We start from the raw sequence: 18,006 nt of genomic DNA, 5'->3' as shown, positions 1-18,006 counted from the left end.
GGGCCCCCCAGACTCCTGTCCCCCCCGGGCCCCCGCAGCCCCCGGGGGGACCCACGGCCGGGTAGAGCTGCAGCACCAGGAGCCCCCCGCGGCCGCGGGGCCCGGCCGCGCGGGTGTGCAGCAGCCTGGCCACGTTCTCGTGCTCCATCAGCGGCAGCGAGTGCACGGCGCGCTCGGCCGCGAACCGGCTGCCGGCCCCGGCCGCGAACGCCTTGATGGCCACGGGCCGCTGGCGCAGCGTGCCCCGCCACACGGCCGAGAAGCGCCCCGACTGCAGCACCTGCCCGGGGGACACGCGGGGACAGGGACACAGCGCGTCACACAGGGACACTCGTATCCGGGCACCTCTGGGGCTCCCCGGGCACCCCCAGCGCTGCTGTGCCCCCCCTGGGCTGATGCCCCCTCTGCCGTGGGTGTCCCCACATCCCCTCCCCGTTTGGGTGCCCCCTCCCAGCGTCACCTGCTGCCCTGCCCTCCCACCTGGATGGAGCCGTGGGCGTCCCTCCCCCCATGGGTGTCCCTCCCCCGGTGGGTGTCCCTCACCCCGTGGGGTCTCTTGCCCCGTTGGGGTCCCCCCATGGGTGTCCCTCTCCCGTGGGTGTCCCCGCACCTGCAGGAAGTGCAGCGCAGGCAGGTCCGGGCTGGGGGGCTCCGGGGGGACCCCGATTCTCTGCCCCCCCCGCGGTGGCTGCCCCGTGCGGGCCCTTGTCCAGCGCAGTCCTGGATGGGGACACCGGGGACACCCCCATCGGGGGACCGCCCCCACAGGAACCCCCCAAATCAGGGACACGGGACCTGGGGGCACCAGGGGCCGACAGCCCCCCCTCGCCAGGCAGGGGACACGGGGAATGGGGCATCCCGGGGTGCCCGGGACACGGGGGACACCCCACCCGGGACACCCCACCCCGAGGGGTCACAGGGACACCAGGGACCTCCCGCCCCAAGGACACAACAGTTGGGGACCCCCCGCCTCCACCCCGGGGACCCGCACTCCGGGAACACCAGAGATGTGGCATTTGGGGACACCCAGGGGACATCGGGTAGGGGGTGGCTGCGCCCGGGGGTCCCCCCGTCCCCGCCGTGTCCCTGTCCCTACCGAGGACGCCCAGACAGGTGAGGAGGATGAGGAGGAGGGGGCTGGCACCCAGCAGCCACAGGGTCCCCGCGGAGCCCCCCCGGCCGGGCACTGGGGACAGAGACTGAGGTGACACGGAGCCCCAGCGTGGTGGGGACACTTTAGGGGATGCTACGGCTTCCCCAGGGCCCGGGCCCCGTACCTGGGCCCTGGCGGGGCCCCCCGAGCCCCCCAGCCGTGCCGGTGCCCGCCGCGGTGCCGGTGGCGTTGCCGTTGCAGAGGTGGCCGTGGCACAGGCACAGCAGCACGGAGCTGCCGGGGTGTCCCGCGGGGCTGGGCGCGCACGTGGCCGAGGGACACGCGTCCCCCCGGCCTCCCCAGCAGCCTGGGGACACGGCACGGTCACCCCGGCAGAGGACAGGGGACAGGTGGGACCCCCTGTGCGGGTCCCCCCCGCAGCTGCTCCTCCCCAGCGCCGCTGCAGCCGCTGCTCAAGGCCAAGGCCGAGCGCAGCCGCTGGGAGGGACCAGAACCTCCCCGACCCCCGGGACCAGAACCCCCCCAGTCCCCCGGCCCAGAAACCCCCAAATCCCCTGGCCCAGAACCTCCTGACCCCCGGCTGGGGCCAGAACCCCCCAGTCCCCCCTGGCTGGGACCAGAACCTCCCCAATCCCCCCGGCCGGGTTCAGACCCCTTTTTCCTTCCCGAGACCCCCCAGGGCAGGACCAAAGCCCTCAATCCTGCCCCAGCTCCTTCTGTTCCTCTAAAATCCCCCCGGGGCAGGACCAACACTTTCATCTCACCCCAAAATCCCCCCGGGGCAGGACCAACCTCTCCATCTCACCCCAAAATTCCCCCCGGGGCAGGACCAACCTCTCCATCTCACCCCAAAATTCCCCCCGGGGCAGGACCAACCTCTCCATCCCCGCCAAATTCCACCCGGGGCAGGACCAGCCCTTCCATCCTGCCCCAAAATCCCCCCGGGGCAGGACCAATCCCCCGCAGCCCCGGCCGGGGCAGGCTCGCAGCGCAGCCCCCCTTTCCCCGGCCCGCTCCCGGGGGTCTCACCCTGCACCAGAGCGTGGCTGCGGTTCCAGATGCCGACGCAGCACTGCCCGGGGGGGCAGCGCACGGCGCCCGCCGCGCCCCCCGCGCCCCCCAGCGCGCCCCGCACGCTCGGGTGCTTGTAGGACACGCAGGTCAGGTTGAGGGGACCTGCCGGGACACGCTCGCACAGGGGGGGCTTTGAACCGCCCCAGAAATGCCCCCCCAGCCCCGGCTGTGCCCCCCCAGCACCCACCTGGGCGCCCCATGGGAGCCTCCGCGGGGCCCATGGGGAGAGGAGCCGAGCAGGAGCAGCAGCAGCAGCAGGAGGAGGAGGAAGAAAAGGAGAAGGAGGAGGAGGAAGGTGCTGCCCCCGCATCAGGGAGGAGAGAGCCGGGGTGTCTGGGGGGGCAGCCAGGCCTGGCCCCTGCCCTGCGTCACCCAAACACAGCTCAGTGTCCCCTGTCCTCATTGCTGCCACTCTGGGACCGACTGCACCCCCAAAACCGGCCTGTGACCCCCCAAACACAGCTCAGTGTCCCCTGTCCCCACTGGTGCCACTGCACCCCTGCCACCCCCAAAACCGCCGTGCCCCCAAGGGACCCCTGCAGACTTCCAGACAACGCCAGCGACTCATGTTTATTACAAAAAGAACTCGTCGTTCCCCATTTACAAAGGAGCCCCCCAAAACTAACAGTTTCATCTAAGTCTTTTTTTGTACAAAAAAATAGCACTTTGGGACCCAAAAAAAAAATCATCCACCACCCCCTCCCCCCCAAAAATCGCTTTTGGGGGGGGAGGTTTATGACATCAGCCACCGGATTTGTAAAAACCAACCCCCCTCCCCTCCCCTTCCCCAAATTAAAACAACAGAGACGGGACGAGATCAAACAGGGAGAGAATTATTGCCAGTTTGGGGGGGCTGGACCCCCCAGGACCCCCCCGCTGCATAGAGAACCAGCCCCGGCCCCCCGGAATGAAGGGGTGACAGTGGATTAAAGCTGGGAGAGGGGGGCAGCCCCCCGAGCCCCCCAGACCCTCAGTGGGGGCGGGAGCGGAGCAGGAGGGGCTCATCCCCAGCCTGTCACCCCCTTGTCAAGGCACGTTTGTGTTTTGTGTCCCGGGAATGGCTGGGGGGGATCTGGGGGCTGCTGGGGGGGCTCGGGGTGGGTGGGGACCCCCGGTGCCAACAGAGCCAAAATGGGGGCGGTGGGATCCAGCTGCTCCCCCTCCCTCGGCACTGGGAGCAGCGCTGGTGGTGTGGACCCCCCCAAAATGCTCTGATCCCCCCCAAAAATCCATAGGGGAGCAGCCCAGGCTCTGAGCAGAGCCCCCCGGGGGTCCCTGGGGTCCCCCTCCCTCGCGGCTGCATTTCCATAGGAAAGCCAAGCTCCTTCGGGGACAATCCGTGGGGAAGGGACAGCCGGGACATCCCACACCGCAGCCGGGATGGGCTTTGGCACTTGATCCCCTCCGGGGACACAGCTGGGCTCGGGGGGCTTCGGGGAGGGGGTAAAATCACCAAATTGACCATTAAATTAAGAAACCTCCTGTTTTTTTTGTCCCAATCCTTTGTGGATTTTGGGCTGGGGGGGTCGGGGGCAGCTCATAGTGCTTCACAGGGTTATTAAAATACAAATGCTTAAAGTTTCCTATATAAAAATATACAAATGCAAAAATAGATATCGAGAGAGAGAGCCGGGGGGGGCTGGGGGGCCGGGCCCTGCGCCCCCTCCCCGGGGAGCTTCTGCTGCCTTTCCTTTTTTTTTTTTTTGCGTGTTTTTTACAAAAAAAACCCCAAAAAACAACGAACCCAAATCAAACCAAGATTCCTGCCGGCTGCCGGAGCTCGGGATGAGGACGGGGCAGCCGGGGCCACTCCTCTCCCGGGGCTGTCCTGGGCTCTCCCGGGAGAACGGGGAGCAGGGCCAGGACCAGGAGCGGGGCTGACCCGGGTGGGGAGCACTGGGTGTGGGGGGCCACGAGCCCGGGAGGGGACACGGCCCCGTGTCCCGGGGGAATGGCCTGGGACAGGGGGGAATAGCCCAGGACAGGCCTGGGACAGGGGGGGAATAGACCGGGACAGGGAGGAATGACCCAGGACAGGGGGGAATAGCCCAGGACAGGCCCAGGACAGGTGGGAATAGACCGGGACAGACCTGGGACAGGTGGGATCGGCCCGGGGCAGGTGGGATTCATGCATCAGCTGTGATCCCGGGGGGGGATCCCCTCTGCACCCCCCAGAGAGAGAGGGGGTCCTGCCCCGACCCCGGAATGGGAGCAGGGAAGTTCGGGGTCAGCTCCAGCCCCTCCTGGGCTCCCCAGCCCGGGCCACTGCAGGGCCCTGCTGGGCTCTCCCCAGAGCTGCTCCCTGGGAACAATCCCAGTTTCCTATTGGGGACCCACTCCCTGCACCCCCAGCCCCGTCTGGAGCCCAGGCAGGGCCGGGATGTGGCTGGGGCAGGAAGAGGAGGGTGTGGGAGGAAGAACGGAAGGGACCGAGCCCTCCCACGGCGGGAAGAGCAGGATCCTGGAAAACCCTTTTGGGTTTTTTTTTTTCCCAAGCTGTCCCTATTTCCAGCACCCTTTTTTTTTGTCAGGAGCCACCTCCAGAGGTGCCACAGCAAAACCCTCGAGTGTCCCTCGTGTCCCTGCGGTGCTGCCCCCTCGCTCCACACCGGCTGAGCTCCGCAGATTCTCCTTTTTCCCCATTATTACTGTTATTATTAATTTTAACGCTGGCTGCAATGAAAAAAAAAAAATTCATCTTTTCCCCCCTGAGGAGGCTCCAGTTGTCCCCCCAGGGCTGCCTCCCAGCCCCTCTGTCCACGACCTTCCCATGGAGCAACTCCACTCCCACGGGACAGGGAGCCTTGCCAAGAAAACGGCTGGAAAAAAAACAAGATCCAAGAAAAAGAAATAAAAACAACACCTGCCAAGGCAGGGGAGGGCAGTGGGAGTCCAAGGGTGAAAAATCCAGCGGGATCTCCCCCCAGAATGCCAAAGGAATTACAGAGTCACCTCAAAGCAAAGCGCCGACAGCCCGGGGAGGGTTTAGGGATTTGATGGGAATGGGATTGGGGAGGGAGGGAGAGCTCAGGCATTGTCCGACGCGCCCCAGAGGGGCCGACCTGCTCCAGGATAAGGCATCAAAGGGACCACGCCATGGTCACAGCAACATCTCTCCTCTCTCAAACGAACACATTTTATATTTTTATATATATATAATAATATAGAATCTTTTATCTTCTTTTTTTTTTTCTTTTTAGTTTTTTTGTGTTTGTTTTTTTTTTTTTTTTGCGTTGTTTTGTCGGTATTTCATGTCGTTGCTTTTTTTCTTTTCGTTGTTGTTTTTTTGTTTTTTTTGCTAAAAGGACCAAGGCATGACGACGCCAAAGGACCTCGGGTGGGGAGGCAGGAAAGGCGGGGAGGGAAAACGGACAAAAAAAAGGGGGAAAAAAAAAAAAACAAGCCGAAATTAAAAAATATATATATATATAGCTCTGGCCTTCGGGTGGTGCGGGCGGGGCCGCGCTCAGAAGCCGTTGCCGCTGATGTTGATGGACTGCAGGTCGGCCACCTGCATGACGTTGATGCCGCTGCTGGCCAGGCGGGCGATGCCCTCGGGGCAGATGGCCTCCATGGCCACCATGTTGGTGGCGATGAGCGCCGAGGGCGTGGCGCCGCCGTTGCCCTCGGCCGCGGCCGCCGTGTCCATGGGCACGGCCGAGACGTTCATGGCCACGCTGCCGGCGCCTCCCTTCTTGTTCTGGTGGGTCTTGATGTGCTTGGAGAGGTGGTCGCTGCGCATGAAGCGTTTGGGGCACTCCGGGCAGGCGAACTTCTTCTCTCCTGGGGGAGGGAGAGGGCGTCAGGGAGGGCAGGAGGGTGGGGTTTGGGAAGAGGCTCCTGCCCGCAAGAGGGGTCAGGGCCAGCAGCAAAGGTCTGAAGGCCAATGTTCCAGGACGCTGGAATTTTTGGAAAAGGGTGGGACCTTGGGAAAAGGTTCCTCCCCAGGAGAATGCTCAGGCTCTGGAGAGGCTTTCACCCCAAGAGCTCAAGGCCAATGCTGCAGGACGCTGGAATTTTGGGAAAAGTCTGGTACCTTGGGAAAGGCTCCACCCCACAAGCATGCTCAGGCTCTGGAGGAGCTCTCAGCCCTAGGAGCTCAAGGCCAGTGCTCAAGGATGTTGGAATTTTGAGAAAAGGTTCCTCCCTATGAGCATGCTCAGGCTCTGGAGGGGCTCTCAGCCCAGGAGCTCAAGGCCAATGCTCAAGGACGCTGGAATTTTGGGAAAAGGCTGGTACCTTGGGAAAAGGTTCCTCCCCAGGAGAATGCTCAGGCTCTGGAGGGGCTCTCACCCCAAGAGCTCAAGGGCAATACTCAAGGACATTGGAATTTTGAGAAAAGGTTGGAATTTTGAGAAAAGGTTCCTCCCCAGGAGAATGCTCAGGCTCTGGAGGGGCCCTCAGCCTCAAGAGCTCAATGCCAATGCTGCAGGACGCTGGAATTTTGGGAAAAGGTTGGAATTTTGGGAAAAGGTTCCTCCCCACAAGCATGCTCAGGCCCTGGAGGGGCTCTCACCCCAAGAGCTCAAAGCCAACCCGCCAGGCCGTTGGGATTTCACCTCGGGGACCCCGAGGCCGCCCCCCGAGGCGCGCAGCCCCCAGCAGCGCAGCCCCACCTGTGTGCGTGCGCTTGTGCCGCTGCAGCTCGTCGGAGCGGGTGAAGCGCTTCCCGCACAGCACCCAGGTGCAGATGAAGGGCCTCTCCCCCGTGTGCCACCGCAGGTGCGCCCGCAGGTGCGAGGTCTTCCCGTACACCTTCCCGCAGCCCGGCACGTGGCAGATGTGCTGCTTCTTCTTCCCTGGATCCCCAGAGCTCCTGCAAGAAGGGAAGGGTTAAAGGCGAGGGAATTTCAGGCGATACAGCCTTGGGGGGGATCTGCTGGATTAGGACCTGTGGGATTGATGAGTTTGGGGTGACATTCAGCCAGGTGTGGGGTAAGGTTCAGCCAGGTTTGGGGTGACATTCATCCAGGTTTGGGGTGACATTCAGCCAGGTGTGGGGTAAGGTTCAGCCAGGTTTGGGGTGACATTCATCCAGGTTTGGGGTGACGTTCAGCCAGGTGTGGGGTAAAGTTCAGCCAGGTTTGGGGTGACATTCAGCCAGGTGTGGGGTAAGGTTCAGCCAGGTTTGGGGTGACATTCATCCAGGTTTGGGGTGACGTTCAGCCAGGTTTGGGGTGACATTCATCCAGGTTTGGGGTGATATTCAGCCAGGTGTGGGGTAAGGTTCAGCCAGGTCGAGAGCCAGGTCCTGCCCTTGGCTCACAACATGGGACACAGGGAATTGGGGTTGGAAAGCTGGGACAGGACCTGGGGGTGCCCAGGTGGCCACGTGGATGTGGCACTTGGGGACACGGGTGGCCTTGCCAGGGCTGGGGGAACAGCTGGAGCTGATGGTCTGAGGGACCCTTCCCAACCCAAAGAATTCCATAAAACGAGGCACTCTGGGGGTGCTCCTGGTGCCAGACCCGGGGACAGCAGCCTCACCTGCCCTCTCCTTCCTTGCAGTAGGGACAGGTGCAGGCTTCCCTCCGCGTTTTCCGGCCCTGCTGGGGCTGGGGGTCGGGGCTGGTCTCCCCCTCCTCCACGGCCGCGCTCTCGTCGCCCAGCCCGTCCCCGCTGCCGCCGTGCAGCCCCAGCTGGGCCCCGTGCTCACCTGCAAGGCAACGTGGCAGGTCACAGCAGGCTCCCCTCCTGCCAAGGAGTGTGAATCCCACCCTCTTCCCTCGGCTTTCCTGACATTCCCCAGCCTGGGGCTCTCCCTGGCCTCCCCAGCCCCTGGGCCTCCACATTTCCCCCATTTTGGTCCAGGTCTTTAATTTATTTCCAGGGGCTGCGATTCCAGCCCCAAATCTGCCTTTTTCACACCAGTTTCCTCACAGGAAGGACATGCTGTCACCTCAATGTGGCAGGTTTGAGACAGATTCACCTTTTTCCCAGCAATTTCCTCACAAGGAATCTGATTTCTGTGACCCGAGTGTGGCAAGTTTGAGACAAGCATGCCTGGGGTTTTATCTCATTCCAGGGTTGCTCTCCCAAGGCTGGGAAATAAAGCTCCAGGTGGGAAATATTCCCAAAAAACCCATCTGGGGCTTTTCCTGGTGCTGTTTCCAGCAGCTCCAGTGAGGATGAGGTGACAGGAAGGTCAGTGGGGGTGTCCTGGGGCTGCTGGTCACTCACTGCATCCCCTCTGCCCTTTCAAAGCTGCCATTCCCAAAGCCCAGCCCACGATCCTTCTGGGAAGCCCTGCTGAGACCAGCACCTCGGCCAAGCACGGAAATTTCCTTTACAATCCTGGTTTTCCACATAGGAGCTCTGAGGCAGGAGCCAGGGGGGTTGGAGAAGGATAAATTTCAAATCCACTGTGAGGCGCAGGCTGGAGGTGCCAGGAGGGAGTTTCACAACCCGGAGATGGCGTTGGGAATGAGGAAGAATTCCTGGCAGGAACAACCTCCCCAGTCCCTGGCGGTGCCAGTGCCAGCAGGCGTCAGTGGCGCCCGGGCAAAGCTCCACGGAGGGACAGGAGCCACCAGAACGGGCCCCTGGGGCTCACGAGGGACAGGAGCCAGCGGAAAGTGAAGAAAGCATCCCTAAAATCCAAGCTGAAGCCTCCCAGCACAGCCTGAGGCCGTGCCCATGTCCTGTGAGCTGGGAGAAGAGGCAGGAGCAGATGGGGGGTCTGCTGCCCCCAGCCCACGGGGATGCAGATTCCCTGGGAAAGGCAGAGCTGGCCTGTGGGGGACACCCAGAGCTCCAAGCACCCCCCAGGAGCAGAGCCTGGCCCTGTCACACCGGGGACAGGGCAGGAGCAGCCAGGATGTCACTGGGGGCTGTCACCTGGCACATAAACCCCGAGGACTGCCCCTTCATCCCCTGGCACCAACCCTGGGCTCTGCCCTCACCCCTGGCAGCACGGGAATGCTGTCCCAGCCAGGCCTGGAGGAGGAAATTGTCCCCTCCAAAGGTGACACGATTTGAAGGCTGGCCCTCGGTGCCACATTCCCGAGCTCCCTGCCAAGCTGAGGATTTCAGGAGCTTCCCAGTCCCTCCCTGCAGCTCCTGTGACGTGTGTGCAGTCACAGCCCCGCACGCAGCCAGCCTGGGAGGGGTTTTTAAGCTTCCTAAGGCAGAGCTGACAGCTTTGTGCTCCAGCCATGGATTAGAGATTTCCCCGGATGGGAAGAGCTGCTGGGGGAAAAAAAAAAAATCAAGGAAAAAAAAGCTGAAAGAAGCAAAAAAACCAACCAAACAAAGAAAAAAAAAAAGCCAAGAGAAAACACAACTGTCCCCAAAAAAATCCCAAACCAGGAGAAAACACAAGTTCTTTCCCCAAAAATACAGCAGGGAGGGGGAGAATCCAGCCGGGGTGCCTTGGAATGGCTTCAATCCTCCAAGAGGCAAAAGCCTGTGTGGCGTTTTCTGGCCTTTTGGCGCTGGGGGAACAACCCAAATCCTGCTGCTGGAGATCTGTGGCCACCTCTGAGCGAGGTATAAACCCAGGGCAGCAGATCCTGGACCTGCAGGGATCATCCACCCCAAGCAGGAGCTCTGAAATCTCTGGGATACGACAGGTTCAGGGGGAAAGTGGGCAGAGAGATAATTCACATTTATTATCCCTGCTAATACACGTGCCTGCTGAGACCAAAGCTTCCCTGCAGGCTCCACACTCGGGTCAGCAAAGCCCTCAAAAATATAATATTAATAGAGCAAGAGGAGGTTTAATCCTTGGAAAAAGAAGAAAGAGGGATTTTGGGAAGGCAGGAGAGGGGAGCTGCCCCTGGCCCGGCTCCACCAATGAACTCTGAGCCCCCCCAGGAACGGGGCAGTTTCTGGTGTCCCACCAAAAAACCCAAACCCCGGAATCTTGGCTTGAGGATTCTCTGCAGACAAGGTGTTCCTTGTGCAGGAAGAAGCTGGGGCTTGTTTGCTTTATTTAGCAAACTACCAGGAGGTGAGAAATGCCCGGCGGGGAGGAGAGAGCAGCTCTCACACCCACCCTGGCCAGCCTCAGGCAGGGGAACAGACCCCGTGTTCATTTTTAGGGGAAGAGCTGGAAATGAAACCCAAAACCAACAAACTGGGGCTGATTGTGCAAACTCTGCACCTCTGGCAGCTGTGCCTGGGCAGAGGGTGAGGGGGGAGAGCTGGCACCGGGCACCACGTGGCAAGAGGAAGTTTTCAGGTGAAAAGAAAGAAAAGCAAAACCTGGGGACACGCAGCCCCAACCTTTCAGGGTGTGTTCCAGAAAATACCTCCAAAATCCACATTTTGTAGCTCACAACTCGAGTTCTCCCCATTTCCTGCCCAGTTTTTGGGGTCACTGCCCTGCCCAGAACAAACCCTAGCTGCTCCAGACGCACCAAAGAGCTGCACAAAGGGACAAAGTGGCTTTGGAACTATGTCCCCGTGTTTTTTTCCCATCTGATTCCCTCCCTGGTTTGCAAAACGAGTTAATCTCCACCAGGAGCTCATCCATGTAAATGAGCCAAGCTCTGGCTCAGCAATTCCTTGGAGATCGGGGCCATGGAGAGGGAACCAGAGGATGGGGCAGGCTGGAGGCCTGCAGCCCAGTGAGTAATTGGGCTTTAATTTGGACTCTGATGACTCCAGAAGCCACTCCTTGGGCAGCTCCTGTAATTGCTGGAGCTTTCTGTGCATCAGGATGAGCGACACTTCCTTTGGGAGGGGGATACATTGGGATGGAGCCGATGGAATGAGCGAGGTGGGCTGTAAAAGAGGACAGAGCTGAGGCAGGGAATCACCTCATCATCCACTTTGCCAGATTCCTGAGTCCCCCAGGATTTTCCAAATGCCTCTGTCACACTGCAGACTGACAGACAGAGCCCCTTTGCCCCTGAAATTCCCCCTGAACTGTCACAAAACCAGGATGAAGCCTCTGGTCCTGCCTTGCCTTGGCTGGGTGAAAGCACCCAGAGCAGCTCACCCTGCAGCACAGGCAGGTCCCACCACAGCAGCCCTGCCATCCAGGCAGAAATCCCTGTGTGAGGGCTGTGGAAGGAGGAAGATGCCTGGCTGAGACAGGGAAGGGCAATTCCCAAGGCGGGGAACCCCAGCAGGAGCCTCCCACCTCACCCGAACCTCTGTGTGCCTCTCCCTCACAGCAATCAGGAGTGGAAGCCTTCCTGAGCCACAAACCCCAAGTTTTTGATCCCAAGGAGGAAGTGATGCCTGTATCACCCCCAGGATCTAACCCAGGCATCCTGGGATGGGGAGGGAGGGGATGAGGAGCCGTCCAGCCGTGCTAAGGTGGGAGCTGACGCTCTGGAAAGGAGCCACGCGGAAACTCCCCCAAAGCCGGGAGCCAGGACGTGTCTCCTGTGTGGGGTGATAAGGACGGGGCTCCAGCAGGGCTGGGGCTGGCACAGATAAAAGGGAGAGGCAGATCAGGGCCCGGCAGACGCGTCTGGAGCCGGGACCTCTCCCGGGAGGAGTCACGGGGTGGGTGCCGCGCACCCGACCCGTCCGACCGGCACGGCTGCCAGCCCTTCCCTGCCCCGCTGAGCCTGCCCAGAGCAGCAGCAGGGAGAGGAAAAGGAGGAGGAGCAGGGCTGCCCCACGGAGCCCAGCACCCACGGGGTGTCCCCTCCACGGGGACTTTGTGTGGGGCACAAGCTCACCCGGGCAAAGCTGCGACAACGCAGGCTCTGCCGGGATCGCTCCCCTCCTTCCCAGGCCAGCCCGGGGTCTCTGGGGGCTCGTGCCAGTCCCCAGGGAAGCACAGGGAGGGAGGTCAGGCCAGGAGCGCAGAGGGGATGTAAAGTCCAGCCTGGCTGGGATCCAGAGCAGGAAGTTTCACAATGTGCTGGTTTGTGCCGTGATGTCACGGCTGCGGTGAGACAAACAAGGGCCGGCGCTCCTCAGGGCCGGCTCCCTCTCCCCTCCCCGCCACGCTCCATGCCATGGGGATGCCTCATCCAGGCCCCGCTACAAAGCTGCCCTCAAAACCCAGCAAACAGGACACAATCGGGGCTTTGTGCCACGGGCCCCACTCTGGGAAGGGCCCTGGGAGGGCCAAGTGGGAGCAGGAGGGGTTTGCACACACTGCCGAGGGCTCCTGTGCCCACCAGGGACTGCTCCACTCCCCCTCATCCTCCACCCGAGGAGCTGCAGGGGAGCTCGTGCTGCCCAGGAAATGCCAATCCCACCCAACAGCTCCATCCAGCCCTGGAATCAAACACCCCAAAACGAGGGATATCCCTTGAGTGCCCCCAAAACAAGGGGAGTTAATTCTAGTGCTGATTTCTCTGAGCTGCACATTCCTCAGCCAGGTAGGGCTGGGACAGGGACATGGGGACAGCGGGGCTCTGACAGGGACAAGCACATGGGGACAGAGCCACTATAAGGACACCGAGCTCAGAACAGTCCCTCCCTATGGCAAAAGAGGAAGAGAAACCCCGATGTCACAAAATCCCCACCATCATCCCCCTCACACAGGATGTCCCCTCCCTGGGCGGGCTGGGGTGACACTGAGGTGGCTCTCAGACCCCACTGAGGTATTGCAGACCCCACCTGAGCCCCAGACCCCATCCCTCTCATGTGGGCAGCGCTGGCAGCAGCCCGGGGAGGGTTTTGGGGCACTGCCAGCTGAGGAAATCCCCTCTCCCTGGCTCTGGGGGTGCCCTCCCCAGGGGCAGAGCCAGTGGAAGGGCCTGTTTGCCCACATGCCACCCCTGGTGGCCACAGAGCTGTCCCTGCCTCTGCTCCTTCCCAGCCTGGCCAGGGAGGAGGAAGGAACAGCCTCTGAGCCACCCTGTCAACACAGACTCCAAGTCAGACCTGCACAGAGCTGGGCTCTGCATCCTACCCAGGAGCAAAAAAATCCCAGTTTTGAAGACCTTTTCAGGTGTTGTTTTCTCCCTGAGGGATTTTTCCCCTGTCAAAAACCAGGAGAAAACCTCATTGGCAACAGACCCGAGGGGCTGGGAGCCACAGGGGTTCAGGAGGGGACACAGAACCCCCCAGGAGGCCGGGCTGAGCTCTGCAAGGGGCAGGACACGCAGTGCTGCCAGCCCAGGTGGCAGCTGGGGCCACCACACCCCGGGCTGGGCACCTCCTCCTTCCCCAGGAACAGCATCCAAGGAAAACCAGCCACAGTCCCCTCCCCAGCCAGGGCTCATTTTCCATCTGCCTCCCCCCGGAAGCACAGGAGCTTTTCCTGCTCCAAAAATCCTTCCCAGCTCCTTGCCTGGAGCAGAAAGTTCCAGCACACATGGAGGCTTGGAAAACTCAGGGATTTGGGGAGTGTTGGGAACAAACCCCTCCCTCAAATTCCCATGGGAGAGCTCGGATCCAGAGGGACGCAGGCCTGGGGGGCTCAGCACCCCCGGGAGAGCGGCTGGTGGTGGCTGGGGGGACAAAGGGACCCTTTGCCACGTCTGAGGGACACGGCCAGAGCAAAACTCCTCCGGCCTGGAGTCAAAGCCTGCCCCTGGGCCGGCGCCAGGAAGCTCTGTGCTGGCCACAGCTTTCCCCATTTCACCACAGGAGCCTCCGGGACCATCCCACAGGGCTGGGGCTCCCCAAAAAACCGCTCTGAACCCTGCTCTGGCTTTGCTGTTAAAATGTCCCCGTGCCACAGTGACAGCGCCAGCGTCACGTCCTCGGGGCTGGGGACAGAGCCAGGAGGCCCCGCTGCTGCTGCAGCCGCTCGCGGGGAATTCTCCACGCTGATCGAGGGCTGAGAGCTGCTGAGCTAAAAAAAAGGAGAGGAGGAGGAGGAGAGAGAGGAGGAGGAGAGAGAGGAGGAGGAAGAGGCGGTTGCATGGGTGGTCTCTAGAACGTTCCTCCCTGTTCCACCTCCGAGGGCAGAGCCAGGCACGAATACAGGAACTGGGCTCGCCCATGCCTTTCTCCAGCGCCTTCAAAACAAGGAAGGAGCCCGGGAGCACCAAGGAACGAGCCCGGGAGCAGCAAGGAATGAGCCCTGGCCCCGGCAGGAGCCACCCCTGGTTTGGGATTGGGGGTGAGGGGACCCTGCACACCCAACGGGTCACACAGGCTAACCCGGTGCCAGCCCCGCCTGTGGGAGCCCCCTGCGGGTCCCTGGCTCGGGGAAATCCAAGGATCAGGCTAATCCTGAGGCTAGAGTGACTCGTGGCTTGCCTGCGAGCCAAGCTGCTGTAGCAACAGCCCAAAATAATGCTGCAAAACAAGCCCGGGGGAGCAGCCGCTGCCTCTCGCGAGAGGGAAGCTCGGGCTGGATTGAGCAACATTTTCTGCTGCCTCTCAACTGTGACTAAATCCAGCAACAGCCCCTTTTAGCCAGAGCCAGAACACAAAAAAAAACCCGGAAAAAAACCCAAGGAAAACAGTGGAAAAGCAAGTGGAGAGCGTTGCCAGGGCCAATCCCTTCCGCGGCAGCAGCTGAGCAGGCTCCAGCTCAGTTCCCACGTTCACGTATCCCGCTTTTCCCAGGCCCTGGGAGACGGTGGGGTGGATCCCCGGGGATCTGAGCAGGGTGTCCCGTGCCCACGGGACCAGCTGGGCCACGCTGAGGTCACGCTGTCCCGCGCCAGCACCCAGACACTTAATGAGCCCTTTCTTCCGCCCCTGGGAGGAAATTCCCCGCGGCTCCGTGACTGGGTTTGTTTTCATGGGCTTTTCAGTTAATCCCTGTGTTTTATGGCCATGACGCCTTACAGGCTCAGCCAAGGAGCTGAGCTGGACTCGGGTCCTCAGCCCAGCCCTGACCCCAGACTCCTGGGTGGCCTCCAGAGCAGGACAGTGGCACAAAACCAGGTGTCCCCTTTCTTCTCCACTTTCCCTCCACAGCCACTTCCTCCCTTTCATTCCAAGACTTAAACTCCCCAAAAAGACCTTTAGTGTCGTCTTGTGATCAAGACACTCTGTCCCCAGGGCCAGCACAAGCCCCACCCCACCACCACCACCATTTGACACCGACCACGCCCAGCCCAGCCGGGCCCAGCGCTTCTCCTTCCCGTGCCTGGCTGCGAAAGGGGACCCGGGGAGCCGAGCACTCACCGGGGGCGTTGGCGATGGCCAGGGGCAGCCCCTGCAGCTGGTGCACCTGGATCCCGGACGCTCCCAAGGCACTGAGGTTAATAGTCTGGAGGCCCGGCACGGAGGAGAGCTGGGCGGCGTTGACGGTGACGGTGCCGCTGGGCAGGGAGGCGATGGGGGTCAGCGTGGTGCTGGTGCTGCCCGTCTGGCCCAGCGACACGCCCTGCATGGGGGCCAGCGTGATTGTCTGCGCCTGGGGGTTCTGCACCTGCAGGTTCTGCAGCTGGATGGTCTGCCAGCTCACCTGCCCGTTGGGACCCACCGTGGGCGTGCGGATGATGATGGGGCCGGAGTTGGGCACGGCTTGGAGCTGCAGGTTCTGCAAGGTGTCCTGGGAGATGGCTTGAGTGGCAAAGGTCTGGCCAGACAGCGGGGTGGTCTGGAGGGCTTGGATTGTCTGCCCTCCTTGGACCAGCTGTGGCTGGATCAGGATCTGCTGCTGCTGCTGCTGCTGTGACTGCTGGCTCTGATCCCCCTCCTTCTGCTGGCCCGGCTGCAGGGCCACCCCGGACACCGGGGTCTGCAGAGAGTCCGAGCTGGGGACACTGCTGGCCCTCTGGGGGGTCTGCGCCTGCACGTTGGTGCCCACCGTGGCGCTGGTGGAGAAATTCATGACGCCCACGTTACTGGTGGTGGTGGTGGTGGAGTAGCTGTTGGCGTTGGTGAAGAAGGCGCCTGAGCTGGCCTGGGACGTGGCCGTGCTGCCCGAGCTGCTGGCAGCCCCCGAGGTGGCCGGCTGGGAGCTGCTGTCCGGCGAGCCCGAGCTGCTCAGGGTGCCCGTCTGGGAGGTGGGGGCCAGGCTGGCGGCCACGCTGTTGACCGGCAGCAGGGTGATGTTGCCGTTCAGGGCCACGGGCACGTTGGCCACGTACTGGGTCTGCCCGGAGAGGCTGTTGTTGGCCAGCCCCACGCCCTGGATGGGCACGGCCTGCTGCAGCAGGTTGGGCATGGCGATGAGGTTGCTGCCGCCCGCACGGCTGGTGATGATCTGCTGGTTGGAGCCGGGGATGATCTGCAGCTGCCCCGAGGCATCCTGCTGCACGTTCACCTGCGCCGGGGTGGTGGCAAACTGCAGCTGCTGCCCGTCGATGGTCTGGAACTGGGGGATCACCTGGTACTGGATGTTGGGGATGACGCCGGGCAGGCCCGTGAGCACCTGCTGGTTCTGCAGGCCGGACGCCGAGGTGACCACGTAGGGCCCGGTGCTGACCGGGCGGCTCTTGGAGGCGTCGCCGCCGTTGCTGCCGTTGCTGCCCGGCTCCTTGGAGCCCGTGGGGGTGCTGGAGCCCGCCGAGATGATCTGCCAGCCGTTGGCCGACTGGGTGAGCTGGGCGGCGGCCGCGTTCAGGTCCAGCTCGCCGCTCCCGCCCTGCTGGCCCTGGGAGCTGTTGGAATTCTCATTGGGAGACTCGATGCGGCTGCAGGTGGCTGCCAGCAGGGCCAGCGGGGACGGCTGTGACTCCTGGGGATGAGAGGAGGAGTTACGGGCATGGGAGGCGGCCCGAGGGGCAGGCCCGGAGTGGAAAAAAAAAAAGAACAACCAAACGGGGAAACAAAAAAAAAAGGAAAACTTAATAAGAGAAAATAGGGAGGAGCATACTCGGAAAAGATAAACACTCCTTCCTGAACAAACCCACCCACAGCCGGAAAAACACAACTGCCAGGCACAAGGCTGTCAGGCCGGGACAGCCTGAACCCACACGGAAAAGCCTTTTGGGAGGGAGCCTGCCTGGGAAAGCCAAGAGAGGAGAGAGCTCCTCTACCCCCAAGCCGGGGAATCCCCCTGAGGCACAAACCCCCAGGCAGGAGGGTCATTCCTGGGCTCCCCGAGCTGGAGAAGCGCCAGCGGGGGCCGTGGTGTCACTGGCACAGGGGAACTGCGTGTTTCCGAGGAGAGCTGGGGACCAGGGGAAGCCACGGGCCTGCTTGGCAGCGCTCAGCCTCCTCTTCCTGCCAGTGCTGGGACGCTTGCCTGGGCCCAGCAAACAGCTCGGCCGGGCCTGGACTTTGCCACGGGTTCCCCGGGGCCAGCAGGGCCGATCCTGCCCCCACTCACCTGGGCCTCCCCACCGCCGGCGCTGCTCGTGCTGCTGGCGTCGCCTTCGCCCTTGTCGGGCTTCACAGCCGACATCTCCTCGGTGCTCTCCTGGTCTGCGCAGGAGGGAAGCGACAGCCGCGGTTAGGGACATTTTGGGGCAGGGCAGCGGCACGAGGCCCGGCAGGGCCGGGCAGGGCCGGGAGGGGACGCGGCGGGCTGGCTCTGGGGGCACCATGTGCTGCTGGCGCAGCCGGCGAGGGGCTGCGAGGAGCGGGGAGCTGCCAAGGAGGAGCTGGCAGCGGGACAGGGGGGGAGGACCCGGCCCTGCTCCAGGCGCGGCTCCTCCCCGGCCGCCCGGGACACTCCCTGGCCCCCGCCGAGCGGCGCCCCGGGCCTGCCCCCGGCCTCGCCCGCGGGCCGGGGCACGCACCTCCCGCCCCGGGATTCCCCCCGAGGGTCCGGCCCGCGGGATGCCCTGCCCGGGGCTGCCCCGCCCGCCGCCCCCCGGCTCGGGGGTCCCCGCTCCCACCGAGTCCTCACTCTCCCAGCGCTCAGGAGCCTCCGCATCCTCCGCCGCCACCGGGGCTGCGCCCCCCGCTCCTGCGCTCGCCCCCAGCGCCGGGGTCAGCCCCGGGGAGGGGGCGCCGAGCGCCCCCCGCCCGCTCGCTCCTTCCCCCGGCCCCGCATCCGCCCCCGCGGGGCGCCGTGCCCGGCAAGGGGGCAAAGACCCCGGAGCCTG

General features: G+C 62.8%; 2 protein-coding genes across 3 annotated transcripts in view; both read right to left on the bottom strand.

Annotated features, from left to right (window-relative positions):
• Positions 1-2,610, bottom strand: part of AMHR2 (anti-Mullerian hormone receptor type 2) — a 4,444-nt gene extending 1,834 nt beyond the window's left edge. The window contains exons 1-6 of the mRNA XM_039708508.1: positions 2,376-2,610; positions 2,144-2,290; positions 1,278-1,460; positions 1,097-1,186; positions 611-720; positions 56-280 (exon numbers count right to left, since the gene is read on the bottom strand). Coding sequence (XP_039564442.1) covers positions 56-280; positions 611-720; positions 1,097-1,186; positions 1,278-1,460; positions 2,144-2,290; positions 2,376-2,409 — 789 coding nt within the window. The 5' untranslated portion in view covers positions 2,410-2,610. The remainder of the gene's footprint in view (positions 1-55; positions 281-610; positions 721-1,096; positions 1,187-1,277; positions 1,461-2,143; positions 2,291-2,375) is intronic.
• Positions 2,611-3,687: 1,077 nt separating this feature from the next.
• On the bottom strand, positions 3,688-18,000 carry SP1 (Sp1 transcription factor). Of its 2 annotated transcripts, XM_039708554.1 has the most exons (6): positions 17,797-18,000; positions 17,286-17,380; positions 15,191-16,691; positions 7,676-7,844; positions 6,805-7,004; positions 3,688-5,971 (listed from the first exon to the last, which is right to left on the bottom strand). In XM_039708554.1, the coding sequence occupies exons 2-6, from the start codon at positions 17,358-17,360 to the stop codon at positions 5,655-5,657; spliced, it is 2,262 nt and encodes a 753-aa protein (XP_039564488.1). In that variant the 5' UTR covers positions 17,361-17,380; positions 17,797-18,000; the 3' UTR covers positions 3,688-5,654. The 2 variants fall into 2 exon arrangements, with proteins under 2 accessions (XP_039564488.1, XP_039564487.1); XM_039708553.1 differs by having other exon boundaries at positions 17,286-18,000.
• Positions 18,001-18,006: the final 6 nt, after the last annotated feature.

Source organism: Passer montanus, unplaced genomic scaffold (genome assembly GCF_014805655.1).
Source record: "Passer montanus isolate IOZ18808 unplaced genomic scaffold, ASM1480565v1 scaffold204, whole genome shotgun sequence".
NCBI classification, from domain to species: Eukaryota; Metazoa; Chordata; class Aves; order Passeriformes; family Passeridae; genus Passer; species Passer montanus.
The sequence above is the reverse complement of the archived record's forward strand: the minus strand, read 5'-3'. Positions and strand labels throughout refer to the sequence as shown.